The 17,500-nt window shown below is 43.2% G+C and overlaps 1 protein-coding gene across 7 annotated transcripts in view; it reads right to left on the bottom strand.

Moving 5' to 3' along the window:
* The window catches only part of filip1b (filamin A interacting protein 1b), a 46,481-nt gene that overhangs the window by 13,860 nt on the left and 15,121 nt on the right, over nt 1–17,500 (bottom strand). For all 7 annotated transcript variants that reach the window (XM_080453942.1, XM_080453944.1, XM_080453943.1 and 4 more), the window contains exons 2-4: nt 15,824–16,184; nt 6,658–6,831; nt 4,855–5,033 (exon numbers count right to left, since the gene is read on the bottom strand). In XM_080453942.1, coding sequence (XP_080310068.1) covers nt 4,855–5,033; nt 6,658–6,831; nt 15,824–16,177 — 707 coding nt within the window. In that variant the 5' untranslated portion in view covers nt 16,178–16,184. The remainder of the gene's footprint in view (nt 1–4,854; nt 5,034–6,657; nt 6,832–15,823; nt 16,185–17,500) is intronic.

Here is a 17,500-nt window from a genome sequence, read left to right as displayed (position 1 = left end):
TCTATACTAGGTCTGCTCCTTTTTTCTCTCTGCACAAAATCTCGTCACCAGAAATAGCAGATCTACAAGCTCACAACTTACAGCTTGTAAGCTAAAAGCTCACTGAATGTCCGCCCCAAGAACTTTGATTGATTGAATGAATACTTAATTAGCAGTTTACAAATAGTACAGTACAGTGGTACGATCTTGTTTCCATTGCGGTCCTATGTATTCCATTCATCACGGGACAGGGAAGTTAGTTACTGTTCACTTATTACACAAAGCACAGAGCCTCAGATCGTTCTGGATCACTTGCTTTAGAACAGTCAGTGGTTCTCAAACAAAGTGGGGTCCGGTGGGACCCCCACCAGTCCTTGAGAGGGTTCCAGGGGGTCCCCTAGCTTAGTGGTTCTCATCATGTGATTTTGATACCAAAAAAAAAGACCATTTATTGCATCAAAAGTAATCAACAAACTATACTATGGCCAAATTGTCAAATAATATAAGAAAGAGGCAAAATTTTTGAAAATAGCCGATCTACAAGTTGCAAGGCGTTGTGAGCTTGTAAATCTGCTATTTTCACAAAATATATCTGTGGAACCCGGTCAAACAAAATGTAATGCCTCAACTCCTACAATTCCAAGTGCTTATCAGGGTGGGGGGTCCCCAGTTCAAAGACGATTATTTTGGGGGTCACGGCCTGAAAAGGTTGAGAACCACTGCTCTAGCTAAATGATTGATAGTTAGGAACCAAATGGATCCTTACTCTGAGAGTGTACACATGGAACCAATTTGTTCACTGGAGTTATGGGGGGTCCGTGGTCCTAATGGATACCAAACTGGGAGTCCTTGGAATGAAAACAATTTGAGAACCACTGTCTTATACTGTAAATGATGTCATTTCCCCACACGTGTGTTTATAGGGCTGTTCTGTGTGTGATATCAGCTGTGGTACATCTCCCCGTCCAGACTGACTCCAACATACAGGAATGTGTTGTTATCACACAGTGGTGGGACTTCATAGGGAGTGGGGGTGGGGTGGGGTTGCTGAAGATTCTCAAACCTTTTCCATTTCAAGGACCCCAGCTTAGGGTATGTCATGGACCCCCATTCGATATACAATTCTTTATTTCTGGGACCCCAGTCCCAGTTTTTATACAACTCTGAGAGTGTACAAATGGAACCAAATGGACCCGCATTTGGTTTCATTTGTCCATTTCTACGTTCTTTTGCCCCAATGGAGAAGCTTGGCCGCAACATGTACAAAGGTGGGTGTTATATGGCAGCTGCACAGCTAAATCCAGTGTTAATGTAACTCTCTATATGTTAACTACTTAAACAGCATAAAAGCACCTTGAGGTACGTCAAATAACAAAAGAGCCTGATCTACAAGCTCACAACGCCTTACAATGCAACAGCCGATCTACAAGCTCACAACACGGGAGCTTGTAGATCGGCTGTTTTCGCCAAATGCATGCCGATTTTTCCAGACTGTTCACCTATTTTTGCAGAATGTTTGCATTATTGTGACATGCCCAGAATATAGGGACGCTAGGGTTCATGTGGATAAGTTAACACTCCAGATTGTGTACACCACACATGAAACCTGGTAGAAATCCTGAATCAATCATGCATTTAGTGCCACAGAAAAGTATTTTGTGAATAAAACCAAATGGGATATTGTAGCACAAATCTCAACCAGATAGTTACCACGTTTTTTTTCTTCCTCAAAAGGATTCCTCTTGGTAATGGGACTTCTATAGAGAATAAATAACGAAGTTACATTCATCACTCTGTAATAAGCCAGGGTTTTATTGAAACGCTGCATGCACATGCACACGTAGTGAATGATGCAGGGCATTTGAGTCAGCAGCAGATATCTTTATAATGGGGAACAGAATTATTTATAAATGTCTGATATATGGGGCTTAAGCTACACAAATGTGTTATCCTTATAAACGTTTACAAAAATATTTTAAGTCATATAATGTCTTTTTTTTGGGTCTGTTTTTGTTGAGTTTTTTTTTGTTCAGATGGTGGATATCTCCTTTTAGAACAAAAGCTCATATGGGGAGCATTCCTCAGACTTATCAAGTGAAGCGAGCCTTGCCAGGCAGCTCTATCCTGTTCAGCATCAGCATGCTGAATGGAGTCCTTTGATGCAATATTTCATGGAGTTGTCTGACGCACAGGGCCAGGTATTTGAAATATTATGCTGTATGGACAGCAGATGTGAGCACATTGGAGGTGGCATTTATAATACAGGGCTTCTTGTCATCTCCTTTTCTTATTAGGCGGCTCCCGAGTTCAGAAAACACATTGAACATGTAAATGCCATTCTGCATGTCTCCATGTCTCAATTGTTCCAAGTCTCAACCACTTAAACCAACCATATACTGTACTTTGCAGACCATGGCCCCTCCTGTTTTCGCTCTAGTCTACACTAAAATATCTTTGCTGAAAATAGCTGATTATTCTTGCCAAATTGTCTCCCCAGAATAGGGACGCAATGGTTCTAGTGGTTAAGAGTTGGTCCTTAACTTGTCTCTTGCTTTCATCTTCCATACATTTCCAGTTCATGACTGAAGTGGGACTGTAAGCCCCATTTGATAGTGAAAATAGCCAATCTAGTAACGCATCACAATGTGACGTGTTATGATCTGCTATTTTCATTGTTTTTCACTATTTGTTTCTATTATTACTATTTGTTGACATTCTTTTGAAAACATAAAGATTTTTTTTTCCAGATTTTTTTAATCTTTTAAAATAATAATAAAAAATGTTTTTAGGAAAAAAAGGGATATTTACTTGCAACCCCATGAAAATCGGTCTGTGACCCCAATATGGGTCCTGACCCATTGTTTGGGGAACACTGTTGTGTTGTTGTGTGTAGTGCTGTGTGGATCATATCTGTGTTGATGGGAACCATCGTCCATGGAGCGTTGATAAGGCATTCACTGTCTATCACAGCAATCTGCTCAGGGCCTTATCTGATGCTCCTTGTTTTTTTTCAGGAAGAAAAAACATGTTCTATGACAAATAAACTTGGGTTCTACTTGGATTATTATTACACACTGTAGAGCAAGTGGCTCCCAAACCTTTTTAGCTCAAGAACCAAAAGAGAAATTAGACGTTTGCCCAGGACCCAAACTAGTGAAAATAGCAGATCTACAAGCTCACAAGGCGTCATGAAGCGACGCGTTGTGAGATTGTAGATCTGCTATTTTCACTATTTCTTAACCTTTTATTTATTTATTTATGGAAATGATTAGATTTTTTCATTTTATAGTTTTTTTTTAATTGATACAATTTATTTTATAATAGCCATGTATTTTGAGTTATGATTCAGTTATATAATTCAGTTATATTAAGATATGGTCATTTCCAATGCCCCGAGGATCAGGAAACTCTCTGAACTTACATACTATTTGTAGCAGCAATGGTTCTCAACGTGGGGTGTGGGGACCTCTGGGTATTGTAACTAGATAAAAGGTTTAAAATCTTGTTTGAAATGACCAAACCTGCCTACTGATGATGTCACTGGTAGGCACGTTTCTGAAGCGTTCACAGCCCTCCTCTGGGACACAGAGTGAGTAGACAGAGGTGCCATCTTATTTTAAACTTTAGTGAGAACCAGTTATGTGAAGATAGGCTGAAAATGGGTGAAGGGGTCCTTTAAAGCATTTTCGGGGACGTTTTCCAGGGAGCCAAACTATAGTGAAAATAGCAGATCTACAAGCTCACAACGCGGCGCTTGAGCTTGTAGATCTGCTATTTTCACTACTTCTTAAAAGTACTTTTCCCCCCTCTAATTAATGGATTAAAAAAACGTAATTAAAAACTATATGTAGGGAACACAAAATAAAGGGGTATTTACTCGCGACCCATAAAAGTTGGTCCGCGACCCACAGCATGGGTCCCGACCCACTGTTTGGGAAACAGTGCTTTAAAGCGCTGATTGACATCTGTTATGAGCCTCACACATTCTTACTGGGAACAGCATGCTGGTATTGATTTCTTTGGTGCATAAAAACTGAAGCCGCATTCATATCAGTTTTTATGCACCACTTTATTCTGGAGCAAAACTGCTGGTCTGCTAACAACTCTCATGTTCTTTTAACATAAACCACAGCTAAAATCCTTTCTGTTTATACCGCTGCCTTTCGTTGAGTTTTCTTTACTTATTCAAATTTACTTTCATATTGGGCTTTTTTTTGCTCTGTATCCATCCTGAGTGTCAGTGCTGTGTTAGTGTGACTATTCTCACGTTCAGACCCCTGAACAGTGTTTGTGCCAAGTTTGATGTTGATGCAGAGTCGGATCCAGTGGTGGAAAAAGTACTCAAATGTTTTACTTAAGTAAAAGTATTAATACTGCAATGTAGAAGTACTCTGTTGCAAGTAAAAGTTTTAAATTTACTTGAGTAAAAGTACAAAAGTATTGGTATCAAAATGTACTTAAAGTACCAAAAGTAAAAGTACTAAAATGTTTGGAAATAGCCGATCTACAACCTCACAACGCGTCGCGACGCGTTGTGAGCTTGTAGATCTGCTATTTTCAAATAGCCTTTGTATAAAATAGGGCTAAAGTGGTTAATGTATGTTTTATAATGTAAGAATTTCTATCTGCAAAGTAACTAACTAAAGTTTTCAAATAATTGTGGTGAAGTGAAAGTACAATATTTGCCTCTGAGATGTAGTGGAGTAGAAGTAAAAGTATTGAAACTTTTAAATACTCCAGTAAAGTAAACTTTACTTTACACCACTGGTCGGATCAGAGAAGTTAAACACCTCCACTACTGCTACTACTGCAACACACACACGCATGCACACGCACACAAACACGCGCGCGCACACGCACACGCACACCCCATACCTCTCCCTCTCCTGCTCCAGTAGATTGGTGAAGTCGTCGCTCTTGTTCATGAAGTCGGAGTGTTTGCGCTTCTCGTTGTCCAGCTCGCTCACCGTGCGGCGGTGCCATTTCTCCGCCACCAGCAGCTGCTCCAGCATTCTCCTGTATGTCTCTCTCTGCTTGTCCTCCAGCCTGTCCAGCTGATGGGAGGACATACATGACCACACTTCACTATGGGCTGATTTCATTCATGCTATATTTTATTATTATTGTTTGGGTATGTATGGAGAGTCGCCCTAGTGTAGAGGTTAGAGAACATGCCTTTCGTGCGGATGGTCGCGGGTTCAAACCCTGCCTGGGGCACGCTGGCCAAGACCTGGGCTGGGCTGTGTTGGTTGTCTAGGAGGAAGTGGTTGGAATTGCCGGAAGTACCGCTCAAGGAAATGACGTTGATGCTTTACAAATCTGTTGTGATTGGTCAAAAAAGATCGGTTGCGACGGAAACACGTACGACGGAAATCCTGTCCACAGAGGACTTCCGAGACACCCTCTGCTTTAGCTCTTCTATCCGCAGATGAGGGAGGCTGGGAACGAGGCTACAGTATGCCTGGGTTCGATGTCAGCAAAGGGCATGCGGTCGCAACGGGTTCCTAACGCCAATTAAAATGGGTTCAGATCTGAGCCACGTCTCCTGAGGAGGTCTCCGGACGTAAAAAACGGATGATGATTTGGTAGCATCGCACGGCAACTGACAGTAGAAGATTGTACTATACATAGTGGTGAAAGATTGTAGTCAGATTGTCAGATTCTGTCCACTCTCTCTGCCTCTCAGACGTGGGTTGTGGACAGTTCAGAAACCTGGTCTGTTCATTTCAAACAAGATTTCAAACGTAGTTTTCCTGAAATCGATAATTCCATTGGAAGACTAGCTGACGTCAGCTAATGGGGATCCATGTAAATAAACAAATAAAGTGGTAGGCACGTTTATGAACTGTCCACAGCCCACCAGTGAGACGCATAGTAGATGCGTCGAGAGTAGACGGAAATGATGCCATGTTGTAATGAGTATTAATTGAGATTATGATTGCTCCTTTAAGTAAAGGTAGCCTACCTCAAAATTATACTTAAAGTAATACAATGCAGGTCCACAAATAACGATTTTTAGCAGCCTCTGCTGGTCATTACCGTCACTTCAGGTCGTTCGTTTATTCCTACGTTACCCAGAATTACATTTGTTTTCACCGGAAGACAGAAGCGTTTCAAAAAGCGCTCTTTTAATTGTTTTATACTATCTGTGGATCGTTTCTCTTAGTTACCGTGAGCTGTGCTTTCTTTTGCTGTTGTTTTTCGATCTTCAAATCCTACAATCTCTTAAAAACAGCGTGAGATTCCTTTTTGTTATTAGCGCGGTAGTTCCTGGCCAAACAGGAAACCGGTGCATTTCCGTTTCCGTTTTCCGGCCGGATGACGTCATTTTCGCGGGAATGACTACCCTAGCCACCGTTTCAATAGAAAATAGTTTATAAAAGGCTTTCGGGGGTGATGTGGGTGTTGTGAAACATTTGCCACTCACAAAAGATATACAATTTAACTTTAGTTTTGTTGAAAAAGTTACCTAGTATTACTTTAAATAGTGCACTTAGCTACTTGCACCACAGACTGCACACACATTTCTGACAGCAAACGTTCTCCGTGTGGCCCACTGGGCGCTCGCATTCCACGCCCGGCTCCGAGCCGGCGAGCCGAGGCAGCCCGCCGGAGCGACCCCGCCTACGAGTGACGAGAAGTTCTCCATTCAAAGTGCTGTTGCAGTCAGTCGCCTACCTCAGCCATGGGTGTTTCATACACGTCATCTGTGGGGGTCCGAGTGTTGGTGAGTAGGCGGTCTCTCTGCAGGGCCTGCAGGGGTTTGGTCGGGACGGCAGAGCCGTAATGAGCTTCCAGCATCTCTGGACCCGTTCGCTCTGATTTCAGCATGCCGATAATGTCTTCTCTGGCCTAGATGCGGAGACATTAACCAATTCAACCTAAAAGTCACTACTTTAATTTTCAAAACTAGGCCTTCAAATCTAGTCCTATATTGCACTGATCAGAGAAATGGTCAGTCACCATGTTATGGCCATTTGAAGGGTTAAACATTGCTGTAACACTGATGTAGTGCAGCATACAGTATGTGCAGTTTTGGTGTGACTATTCTCATATCAATCAGACTCATGAACAGTGCACACACGCACGCACGCACGCACGCACGCACGCGCACACACACACACACACACACACACACACACACACACACACACACACACAAAACATAATGTTTTGGTTGCATTTGTAAAATGGATAACTGAACAAAGACAATGTTACTGAATGGATACATTAACAAAGATAATTTTACTGTGTGCTGCACCTGCACTGAAAAAGCATGTAGGCATATTTGACCATAAACAAACATTCATAGCCCTGTGTATTCCCTGAAAAAAAAGTGTATTCCCTGAAGAAAGAAAAAAAAACTTTATCGTGTTATTTTTTGGTTTGAAGATTGCTTTGTGTGCAACAGTCAACGCTGTACCCACATAGTCTCTTGCTATTTTATTGTACAGCATGTCATTACATTGACCAAGTATAACCACAAGGTGGTGTCGGTTTAGAGTAAGACAATATTGGGCATACAACCTACAGAGTTCACCCACTAGAGGGTGCTGTTCTGTCCAGCAGTTAGCCCATTGTGTCTGGTTTCATTGGCAGCTATAGCAATTCTCATTGCAGGCATTGCTTCTTATAGAGTTGGGGTGTGCAGTGCAAGACCCTTCTTTATCCCAAATATCCCAAATGTACTTAATAGTGTTTTGAATCTGTAGATTAATCTTGGTACTACTGATTTATTTTATTTTATTTTCTATCCATGCAGTATACACCACACTGTAGCAGATTTAATTTGCACATAATTAAGATACAGTAATTGAGGCCAGATTGGTCTGTCTGTCAGTCTGTCAGCCTGTCTGTCTGTCTGTCTGTCTGTCTGTCTGTCTGTCTGTCTGTCTGTCTGTCTGTCTGTCTGTCTGTCTGTCTGTCTAAAATCAAATCCAAAGCATCTGTCCCCCCATAACCTCCATGGTCTGTTGCTCAGCATGTGAGTCTTTCTGTCTAGTTAATGGGAAATATTCCAACAGAGGGGTGAAAATGACGGTTGAAAATGACGGCATGCAGCAACATCCTCCCTCCCCGCAGAGTTTATAAATGGACCTCCATTAGATAATCATTATCAGAGTGAGCCCAGATCCAAACAAGCACCTCTGTGGTTGATTCATCAGAGCTACTTGTTTTTTTAGACATTTTCATGTCAAGGACCACTAATGATATGTATTTGGCCGAGGACACCCATCTGATTTTTTTTTTTAAATAGCAGATATACAAGCTCATAGCGCGGCACAGAGTGCCGCGCTATGAGCTTGTAGATCTGCTATTTTTGAAAAATCTTAAACATATATATTTTTTTTTTCAAAAAACTGTTAGGATATAGAAAACATTTTTAAGAATCGCCTCAGATCTTAATGGGTTAAAGTGCTAGTGACCCCCTGGAACCCCCTCAAGGACCCTGGGGGACCCCACTTTGAGAACAACTGGTTTAGATTATATGATTGCCTGTATGCGATGGGACTAACCAACTAACCAGATATCGCTGGATATGTGATAAAAAAAAAAGAAACTGTAATCAGTTTCATAAACCAAAGATTTGATTACACAGATATATAATGTGATTACTTTCATGTTTAGTATTTTAGCAGACATTCTCATTTAATGTAATTCACTTGAGCGAGCAGGTCAGCACTTTGCTCAAGATAACATTGGCTTTTTTAGGCATGTAGACTATAGACCAGGAGTCTTCAACGTTTTTCAGGCCTTAGCTAAGAGAGAGAGAGATGAAGCAATTTTTCATAGATTTTATAGATGGCTTCTAGACTTGTTTGACAGCACTATCATCAGTGTTTTTAGTTTTTACACATTATTTGTATGTGTTCATTTTTATAGTTAATCGTAGTTTCTGCTTTGTGCAGAGTTAAGCTACGGTTACTAGGCCCAATGAACAGTAATTAAACTATTTATGCCCCCGGAGGAGGCATCTATGAGTTTTAGGCAGAATAGCCGTGTTATACAGAGGTATAACACAGTTATTAAACTCTAGTAAAATAACGATAGTTAAATTACGCAGTAATTAAACTACCGTAATCTCCGGAGGAGATTAGCTAGAGTTTAAGTGATTAAACTGTAGTGTCTCTTAAGAGAGACATCTATGAGTTTAAATTGATTAACCGTGTTATACGTGTTATAACACAGTAATAAACTAGTGATAGTCTCAGGGAAACTTATCTGAGTTTAGTAATTGGAACTCTGCTTGTTACACGGTAATAAGGCTGTAGTGTCCTCGTGGGGGGCATCTTAGAGTTAATAAGCGAATGACACTGTGTTTGAACTCCGCTTATTACAGAGTTATTAAACTATTAATGCCTCTGTGGGAGGCTTTACTGAGTTTAAAGCGTTTAATTACGCATTTATTAAACTATGCTGGTTTTTAATAAGGCCTTCAGAGTTTAAGTATTAATTACCTAGTCATTAAACTACTAGATTTCTTTCGAGTTTAAGTGTTACGCAGTAATTAAAGTAAAATTACATAGTAATTGAGTGTTACAGAGTAATTAAACAATTATGAACCCTTGGAGCCTATGTGATTCTAGAAAGGTATTAGGTCAGTCCTGTAAGCGGATCACATAATTGTATGATCCTGCCAATAGTCTGATGGTGAAAACCATTAGAGGCTGGATTTAATGTGTGTTATCTAGTGAGATAACATAGCATAAAAATCTCCTATAGCCTTAGGAGCAAAGACGCACTGTCTCTTTAAGATGAGAAGTGAGTTGTAACAAAATAAAGTATCTATTAGACCTGGTTATGGGACAGGTTAAAATAGGTTATCAGAACTAACACAGCCTGCAGAGGGTCGATTCCACGGCGGCGAAGAGGACACAGAGCCGGCGGCCTACAGCGTGACGCAAGGACCGAGGCATTGAATACTGTATGGGCCTACGAGAAGCCTACCGGGGAGAGACTCAACCAGGTTGCTATGAAACAAAGCCCCACAGTTTGCAAAAAGTGTGGAGAAAGGACTGTAGATTTGGGGATGCTGCGTGCCAACAAATTCTATTGACTGAGCTAAGAGTAAGGAGCTGAGGGAGAAGCTAGAAGCTAACCACAGGTTATGTAGCTATAGGCTACCGTTAAAAGTTTGTTTAGCGTACCAATAAGAGGGTTTAGAGATAAAGCTATCCGACCTGAGAGCTACCTTAGCGTGGCTAGCTAAGCTAAGCAGTTCTATTGTCTAGCATATTAGTGCTAGCTGCTAGCTAACTGCCATTATTGACAGAGAGGTGATTGTTGCCCCTGACCTGGGTGGTGGGGAAATACAATTAGCATTCTCTTTGTTTACCTGGGAGACAGAAAGTCTGTCCCCCCTTTGTTTACTGATAAGGGTTGGGGGAGGATTCTGCCAGTGTAATACACTGTTTAACCAGACTGTATGATAGACTGATACTGTGAGTAACTAGATGATTAGTGTACAAGAACAGGGGATCAATGGTAATCATTGTGGGTTAAATACTAGAATGTACATTGGTAGAGCAAAATATATCCTATCCAGTATTAATTAACAAAATTAACTAATGTAAGTAGACCATTAAAAGGCTTCTTGGGTGGAATGCTGATAGGGTGGGTGCTATTTTACAGGTTAAACACAGTGTTAATTAATTATTGTTGTTATATAGCTAAAGGCTGAAACAACACTGTTACTTGCTAAAAATAACTGACGATTACTGTCACAGCCCATTGAATTAAGACTAACAGACCTTATACCCAAACAAGGGAGATGGAAGTGTTAGTTGAGTTAATAGGGAAGTGTGAAGCAGCTCAAGCAGTTTTTAGGAGGGAAGTAAAGTTTATTGTCCTGCTGGATTTACCAAAAGAAAGGGCGGTAAGGGAGCTAAGAGCCGAATTAGCTAGATTCCTTAAGGTTGTTACATATTCTATCGCCATACTAGAAATTGATGAAGAAAGTTCATCTGAGATCTGCAGGATGCAGGATGACTGTTGCCTAGAGTATGACGAAACTTTGAGGCAGGTCTGGTTTGAAGCGGCCCAGGAAGAATATGGGTCCAGCTTCACACATCCCAAAGTGAGTGAACTCCCCGCGGCGGAGGGATATCTCCTCATGACGACACGCTGGGAAAGCGCAGAGGACGTCGCTTCCAACCCACTCTTCACGACGGAGGTTCCAGAGGACGTCGCTACCAACCCACTCTTCACGAGGGCGTCAGAGGACGCCACTGCTGCGACAGACGTCGCCACCAATCCACTCAACACAGAGGGGTGCCAGCGACTGGAGGTCACTGAACCAGGAGAGACCCCATTCCACGCTGCGATCGAGAGAGCAGCTGCAAAGGTGCCACTGGCGATCGAAAGAGCTGCTCCTGCGGAGGCCGCCGGGAACGCGGAGGCCGAGAGGGAGGTTCCAGAGGGAACCAACGTCGCAGATGAGCAGACCGCCAGGAAGGCAGCTTCGATGGACAACGCGGCGGAGGGATATCTCCTCATCACGACACGCAGGGAAGGCGCCGAGGAGGTCGTGACGGCCGGCGGAGAGGAGCCATCGGCGGCGGGGGAGGTGCCACTGGAGATCGCGAGAGAAGCGAGAGAAGCTGCAGGGGAGACCCCATTCCACGCTGAAGAGGGAGGAGACCACGCCGGGGAGGTTCCAGAGGGAGCCAACGTCGCAGATGAGCAGACCGCCAGGGAGGCCGCTTCAATGGACGTCGCCACGGCGGTGAAAGTCTTCACCAATCCACTCAACGCAGAGGAGAAGCACGTCGACGCTACCACACCAGGGCGAAGGACCAGCCAACCGGGGGGTCCATCCAAGCGCCTGTCTCACAAAGGTGGGAGGAGACCAGCTACCAGCGGACCGGTGGCGTTCGAGAAGGAAGCCGAGTCGCCTGGCAAGGGTGGCGTTCGCTCCAAGCGCTCGTCTAAGAAAGGTGGCAGGCAGATGGCCCAAAGCAGACCAGTCAGGCCTGTCAAGGGTGGCGTTTGCTCCAAGCGCCCGTTTAACCAAGGTGGGAGGGGACCAGCTACCCCAAAACCCCTCAGAAAGAAGTCTGAGTGGGTAAATCTTGGCATCCGTGCGCCTGCTCGGAAAGAGAGGGGCGGATTGCAACGTCGGGTCCTTACAGTTCTGACCGCCAAAATCCAAGCAAAGAAAGTGCTTTATTTTGGTGGGGCTGTAACTAGAAAAAAGAAGGTGAAGATTAAAGATAAATTATCCCTTCTCCACCCCTCTGCGGGGGGGGCTGAGAGGAGCCCCCAGAAGGGGGTTGGTTGGATTGCAGTCCCACTGGTGGCCAGAAGAGTGCCATCAGACGGTATTGCTGCTGCTGAAGAGACAGCTGCAGAGGAGATCCACCCAGAGGGCGCCGCGGGGGACGTGACGGTCGAAGTAGAGACGCCAACGGAGAACGCCGAGGGGAAGACCGACACCAATTCACACACCGACATCACACCAGTGCAGAGCGTCATGGCACCACCTAAGAAAGGTGGCCTTTGCCCCGAGCCTGTGGCCCTGTTAGGCCAAGGTGGGAGGTCAGTAGCAACGAGAGCCAGACCAGTCGAGCCTGAAGCCCTGTTGGGCCAAGGTGGGAGGTCAGTAGCGACAAGAGCCAGACCAGTCAAATGCGATTGTGCAAACTGCAAGCCTCTTGACCTCCTGAAAAAATGCAAATGTGAAACCTGCAAGCCACGTAAACCCTTCGCACCAGCCCGGTGGGTCGTGGGGAAATTGCGAGGGAAGAAGGAAACGGTGAAGCAGAAAGGCACTGTCCCACCACAGTCATCAGCGCGGGCTGGTGGTGGGATTGCAGTTCCACTGGTGGCTGGTGGTGCCAGCAAAGTGACACTGACAAACGAACAGGATTGACTAACAGGTCTATCCAGTTATTAGCTGTGGACAGTGGTACGCAGTGCGGACAATAAGCGAAAAAGATGCCAACGTGGTGTCTAAAAAATCGAAATGTCTTATTTGAGCGACTGTTTACTTAGGAATTTCGAGAGATATTGTGTAAATGAATGTATCATTTGTAGTGTTTACGATATTACCAGAAGAAATAACTTGCATAATGAAATGTATTAATTTACTGCCGACAATATGCCACTAAGTCAAAATGCATCAATAATTTGGAAGGTTCTTCCATAACAACAAAATTATTCAGTACTGATGTGGACTCATGATCTGAGCAATCAGGCCCTTTTGAATTATTATTTGTTGATTGTATAAAAAGCATTTTGGGATGTGGGTTTAAATGCAGAGTGAAGTTTCTTAAAGGTAAGATTGTAGATCAGCCATTTTAAAATCTTTTAAACCCTTTACCCAAGTTACTATGTCAATTGCCATGGCAACATGCCCTAAATAGGACATTGACTTACTAGGGAAACAGTGGGAGGAGGAAAGGTTTCCAAAATCAATTTGGATTATTAAAAAAGTTTAAAAATTACAAATTGAGAAAGTTAAGTTGAACTGTAAATTATTCCAAAATATGGGTTTAGAGCCACTTAATGACAATGAGTGAAAACTGTGTTGAGAATGTAACCTGTATGAGTGTGGGATCAGAGCAGTTTACATAGATGAAATCAAACTTCCCAAAGCCATGATTTAAGAAGCCAAAAAAGCTCACCGAAAAATGGTGAGTAGAGGTTGGTTGTGAGAGAACTGAACATGGTTCAGTTATCTCAGGTGGGAGGTGTTCAATTATCCAAGCCATAGGGCTAGAGAAAAGTGAATTATTATTGTTCATAGTAATGTGCTTTTATCATTCTTTAGGATGTACCAAAATGTTCTATGTAAGTTGGGCCTAGTGTGACAGAATAGGCAGCAGTAGAGTGTCTGCACCGAGACGACACCCTGCTGCTCAAAGGAACCTACCATTCTTAGGCGGGGGTAGGGCCCTAGATAAGAGACAAAAGCTTTGTGTGAGAACAAAGCCAAATGGTTGACTGGACAGATAGGAAAGGTGCCAGTCTGCTTTGCTGTGACAGGAAGCAGCAGGCAATCGCAAGGCTTTGTGGGTAATCAGAGCTTCCTGTTTGCTAGAAACTCCCTGTAGGAGGACCTAATTCAAGAAGTTGATAAATTCCCTGCTTTGGAGCTAGCAGATTCAGATTCGGATAAGTGACTGAACCGTGGGTCGTTCTAGGATATGGGTTCTGGAGTGACTCACTGAATCATTTGGAAAGAGTGTGAGATTAATAGTGAGTATTGAACATTGTAATGATTGTATGTTTGATGGGTTCATGATTGTGTAATGTCATATCCTTAATACTGTAAATGTTCTGTGCTTGTTTTCTCTCTAAGGTTTAATTACCTAACTGATCTAAAGGCTACTAACTGACCTAAAGGTCTAACTAACTAACAACCTAAGTATTAGAATAGAGTTATATGTTTGTGTTTGTGATTAGTAATAAAATACCTTAAAAGACACCAGTTTGAGTAATTTGCTTAGACCCTCCACACTCTGACCTACCCTTTCATTGGGCCTAGTAACCGTAGCTTAACTCTGTGTTCAATTATCCAAGCCATAGGGCTAGAGAAAAGTGAATTATTATTGTTCATAGTAATGTGCTTTTATCATTCTTTAGGATGTACCAAAATGTTCTATGTAAGTTGGGCCTAGTGTGACAGAATAGGCAGCAGTAGAGTGTCTGCACCGAGACGACACCCTGCTGCTCAAAGGAACCTACCATTCTTAGGCGGGGGTAGGGCCCTAGATAAGAGACAAAAGCTTTGTGTGAGAACAAAGCCAAATGGTTGACTGGACAGATAGGAAAGGTGCCAGTCTGCTTTGCTGTGACAGGAAGCAGCAGGCAATCGCAAGGCTTTGTGGGTAATCAGAGCTTCCTGTTTGCTAGAAACTCCCTGTAGGAGGACCTAATTCAAGAAGTTGATAAATTCCCTGCTTTGGAGCTAGCAGATTCAGATTCGGATAAGTGACTGAACCGTGGGTCGTTCTAGGATATGGGTTCTGGAGTGACTCACTGAATCATTTGGAAAGAGTGTGAGATTAATAGTGAGTATTGAACATTGTAATGATTGTATGTTTGATGGGTTCATGATTGTGTAATGTCATATCCTTAATACTGTAAATGTTCTGTGCTTGTTTTCTCTCTAAGGTTTAATTACCTAACTGATCTAAAGGCTACTAACTGACCTAAAGGTCTAACTAACTAACAACCTAAGTATTAGAATAGAGTTATATGTTTGTGTTTGTGATTAGTAATAAAATACCTTAAAAGACACCAGTTTGAGTAATTTGCTTAGACCCTCCACACTCTGACCTACCCTTTCATTGGGCCTAGTAACCGTAGCTTAACTCTGCACAAAGCAGAAACTACGATTAACTATAAAAATGAACAGTATGTGTATTCCTTATCTACGTTGCCACTTAAACCCTCAATACTTGACTCTATGCTTGGTCTGCTGTTTTTCCCTCTATATCACACCACTTGTCAGAAAATAGCCGATCTACAAGCTCACAACGTGTCGCAGCTTGTAGATTGACTATTTTTGGTGAATGTTCCCCCCAGAATAGAGATACTCGGATTCAAGTGGTTAATGTAAAGAAACGTTCCTATAGATTTGGCAGCCCCCCTGTAGTAACCCCCTACCTAGGGGTCCCTGACCCCCTGTTGAAGACCCCTGCTTTAGACTATAGAGTAGCCAATAATTTTTTACACCTTTTTCTCCCCAGTTTAGCCCGTAGAAGTACGTACAATGCCCAATATCACCCTCCCCGCCCGGCTTCACGGGCCAATTGTGTTCGCATAGACGCTCGACAAAGCCGGATTCACCACGGGGGTCCTTGACATGAAAAAGTTTGAGAACCACTGTTCTGCTCACCTGGACCTCACCCTCCATCACCCCCAGGAGATGCACTAGGTCCTCCTTGGAGAGATCCACCGTTACTGGCTTTCTGCGCTGCTGCTGCGGCTGCTGCTGCGGCTGCTGCTGCGGCTGCTGCTGCGGCTGCTGCTGCGGTGGTGCATTCTGGGTGTTCTTTATGACCCCAGGCACCACGGAGGTCTTTCCCTCCTCCTTCCCCTCCTCTCGCTGGACATTGTTCTTCTTCTTCCTCTTGGTAAGCTCAGGCGTGTTCTCCTCTTCCTCCTTGATGAAGGTTTTCTCTGTGGGCTTGACATGTCCCTCCTCCTCCTCCTCTGGACCAGACTGGATGTTGCAGCTCCTCGATCTCATTGTCGATCTGGAAAGGAACAAACGTGACAAAAACGGGGCGTCAGGGTGGCCTTTAACCCCTTAAAGGCCATGGATTATAAGTTTTCAGTCAACACGACTGATTTCAAGTCATTTGGATTTCATAGAAGCCAGCATGTCTTCTATGTAAGCCTGTTGCACAGCGAAAATAGAAGATCTACAAGCTCTCGACGCATTGAGAGCTTGGCTCATTATTCCTAAACGTAACCTCAGTAAAACTATGCCTAAACCAAACCTTATTCCTAACCTTAACCTCAGTGAAACTAGGCCTAAACCTAACCTTATTCCTAAATGTAACCTCAGTGAAACTATGCCTAAACCTAACCTTATTCCTAACCTTAACCTCAGTGAAACTATGCCTAAACCTAACCTTATTCCTAACCTTAACCTCAGTGAAACTATGCCTAAACCTAACCTTATTCCTAAACCTAACCTCAGTGAAACTATGCCTAAACCTAACCTTATTCCTAACCTTAACCTCAGTGAAACTATGCCTAAACCTAACCTTATTCCTAACCTTAACCTCAGTGAAACTATGCCTAAACCTAACCTTATTCCTAAACCTAACCTCAGTGAAACTATGCCTAAACCTAACCTTATTCCTAAACCTAACCTCAGTGAAACTATGCCTAAACCTAACCTTATTCCTGGTGGTTTCATCGTATGGTACGGGAGCTGCACTGTCCTTCAACAGAAGGCACTACAGAGAGTAGTGCGGTCAGCCCAGCGCATAGTCGGAGGTGAGCTTCCCTCCCTCCAGGGAATATACGAGAGGCGATGCGTGGCCAAGGCTAAACGGATTGTTGGGGACGTCCACCATCCCAGCCACAGCCTGTTCAGGCCAGCACTGCGGCCGCGGCCAGGCAAGCGGTATCTCAGCCTTGCTAGCCACACACAAAGACTATGGAGTACTTTCTTCTTGGCCACCATAAGACTTTTGAACACACACTGAACACTACATGGCCCGGACTATATGGCCATATGTCTGTGGCTAATGTATTAGATCCATGACAATGCAGTTTGCACATGAGCTTTTTGCACTTAGGTAGTTTAGATTTTATACATGTTTTTATTAAGCAGCTTAGTTTCTAACATAACATTGAGTCTGAATGTGGAACTACTGAGACTGTAGCTGCTGTGTTGGTTTTTTAGCGCACAATGAATTTCACGTGCCTTTTACTTGTAAATGGTATTGTTGACAATAAAGTTGAACCTTGAACCTTGAACCTTATTCCTAACCTTAACCTCAGTGAAACTATGCCTAAACCTAACCTTATTCCTAACCTTAACCTCAGTGAAACTATG

Source organism: Gymnoscopelus braueri (genome assembly GCF_963280865.1).
Source record: "Gymnoscopelus braueri genome assembly, chromosome: 16".
Classification (NCBI taxonomy): domain Eukaryota; kingdom Metazoa; phylum Chordata; class Actinopteri; order Myctophiformes; family Myctophidae; genus Gymnoscopelus; species Gymnoscopelus braueri.
Note: the sequence above shows the minus strand (reverse complement) of the source record. Positions and strands in the feature narration are given on the sequence as shown.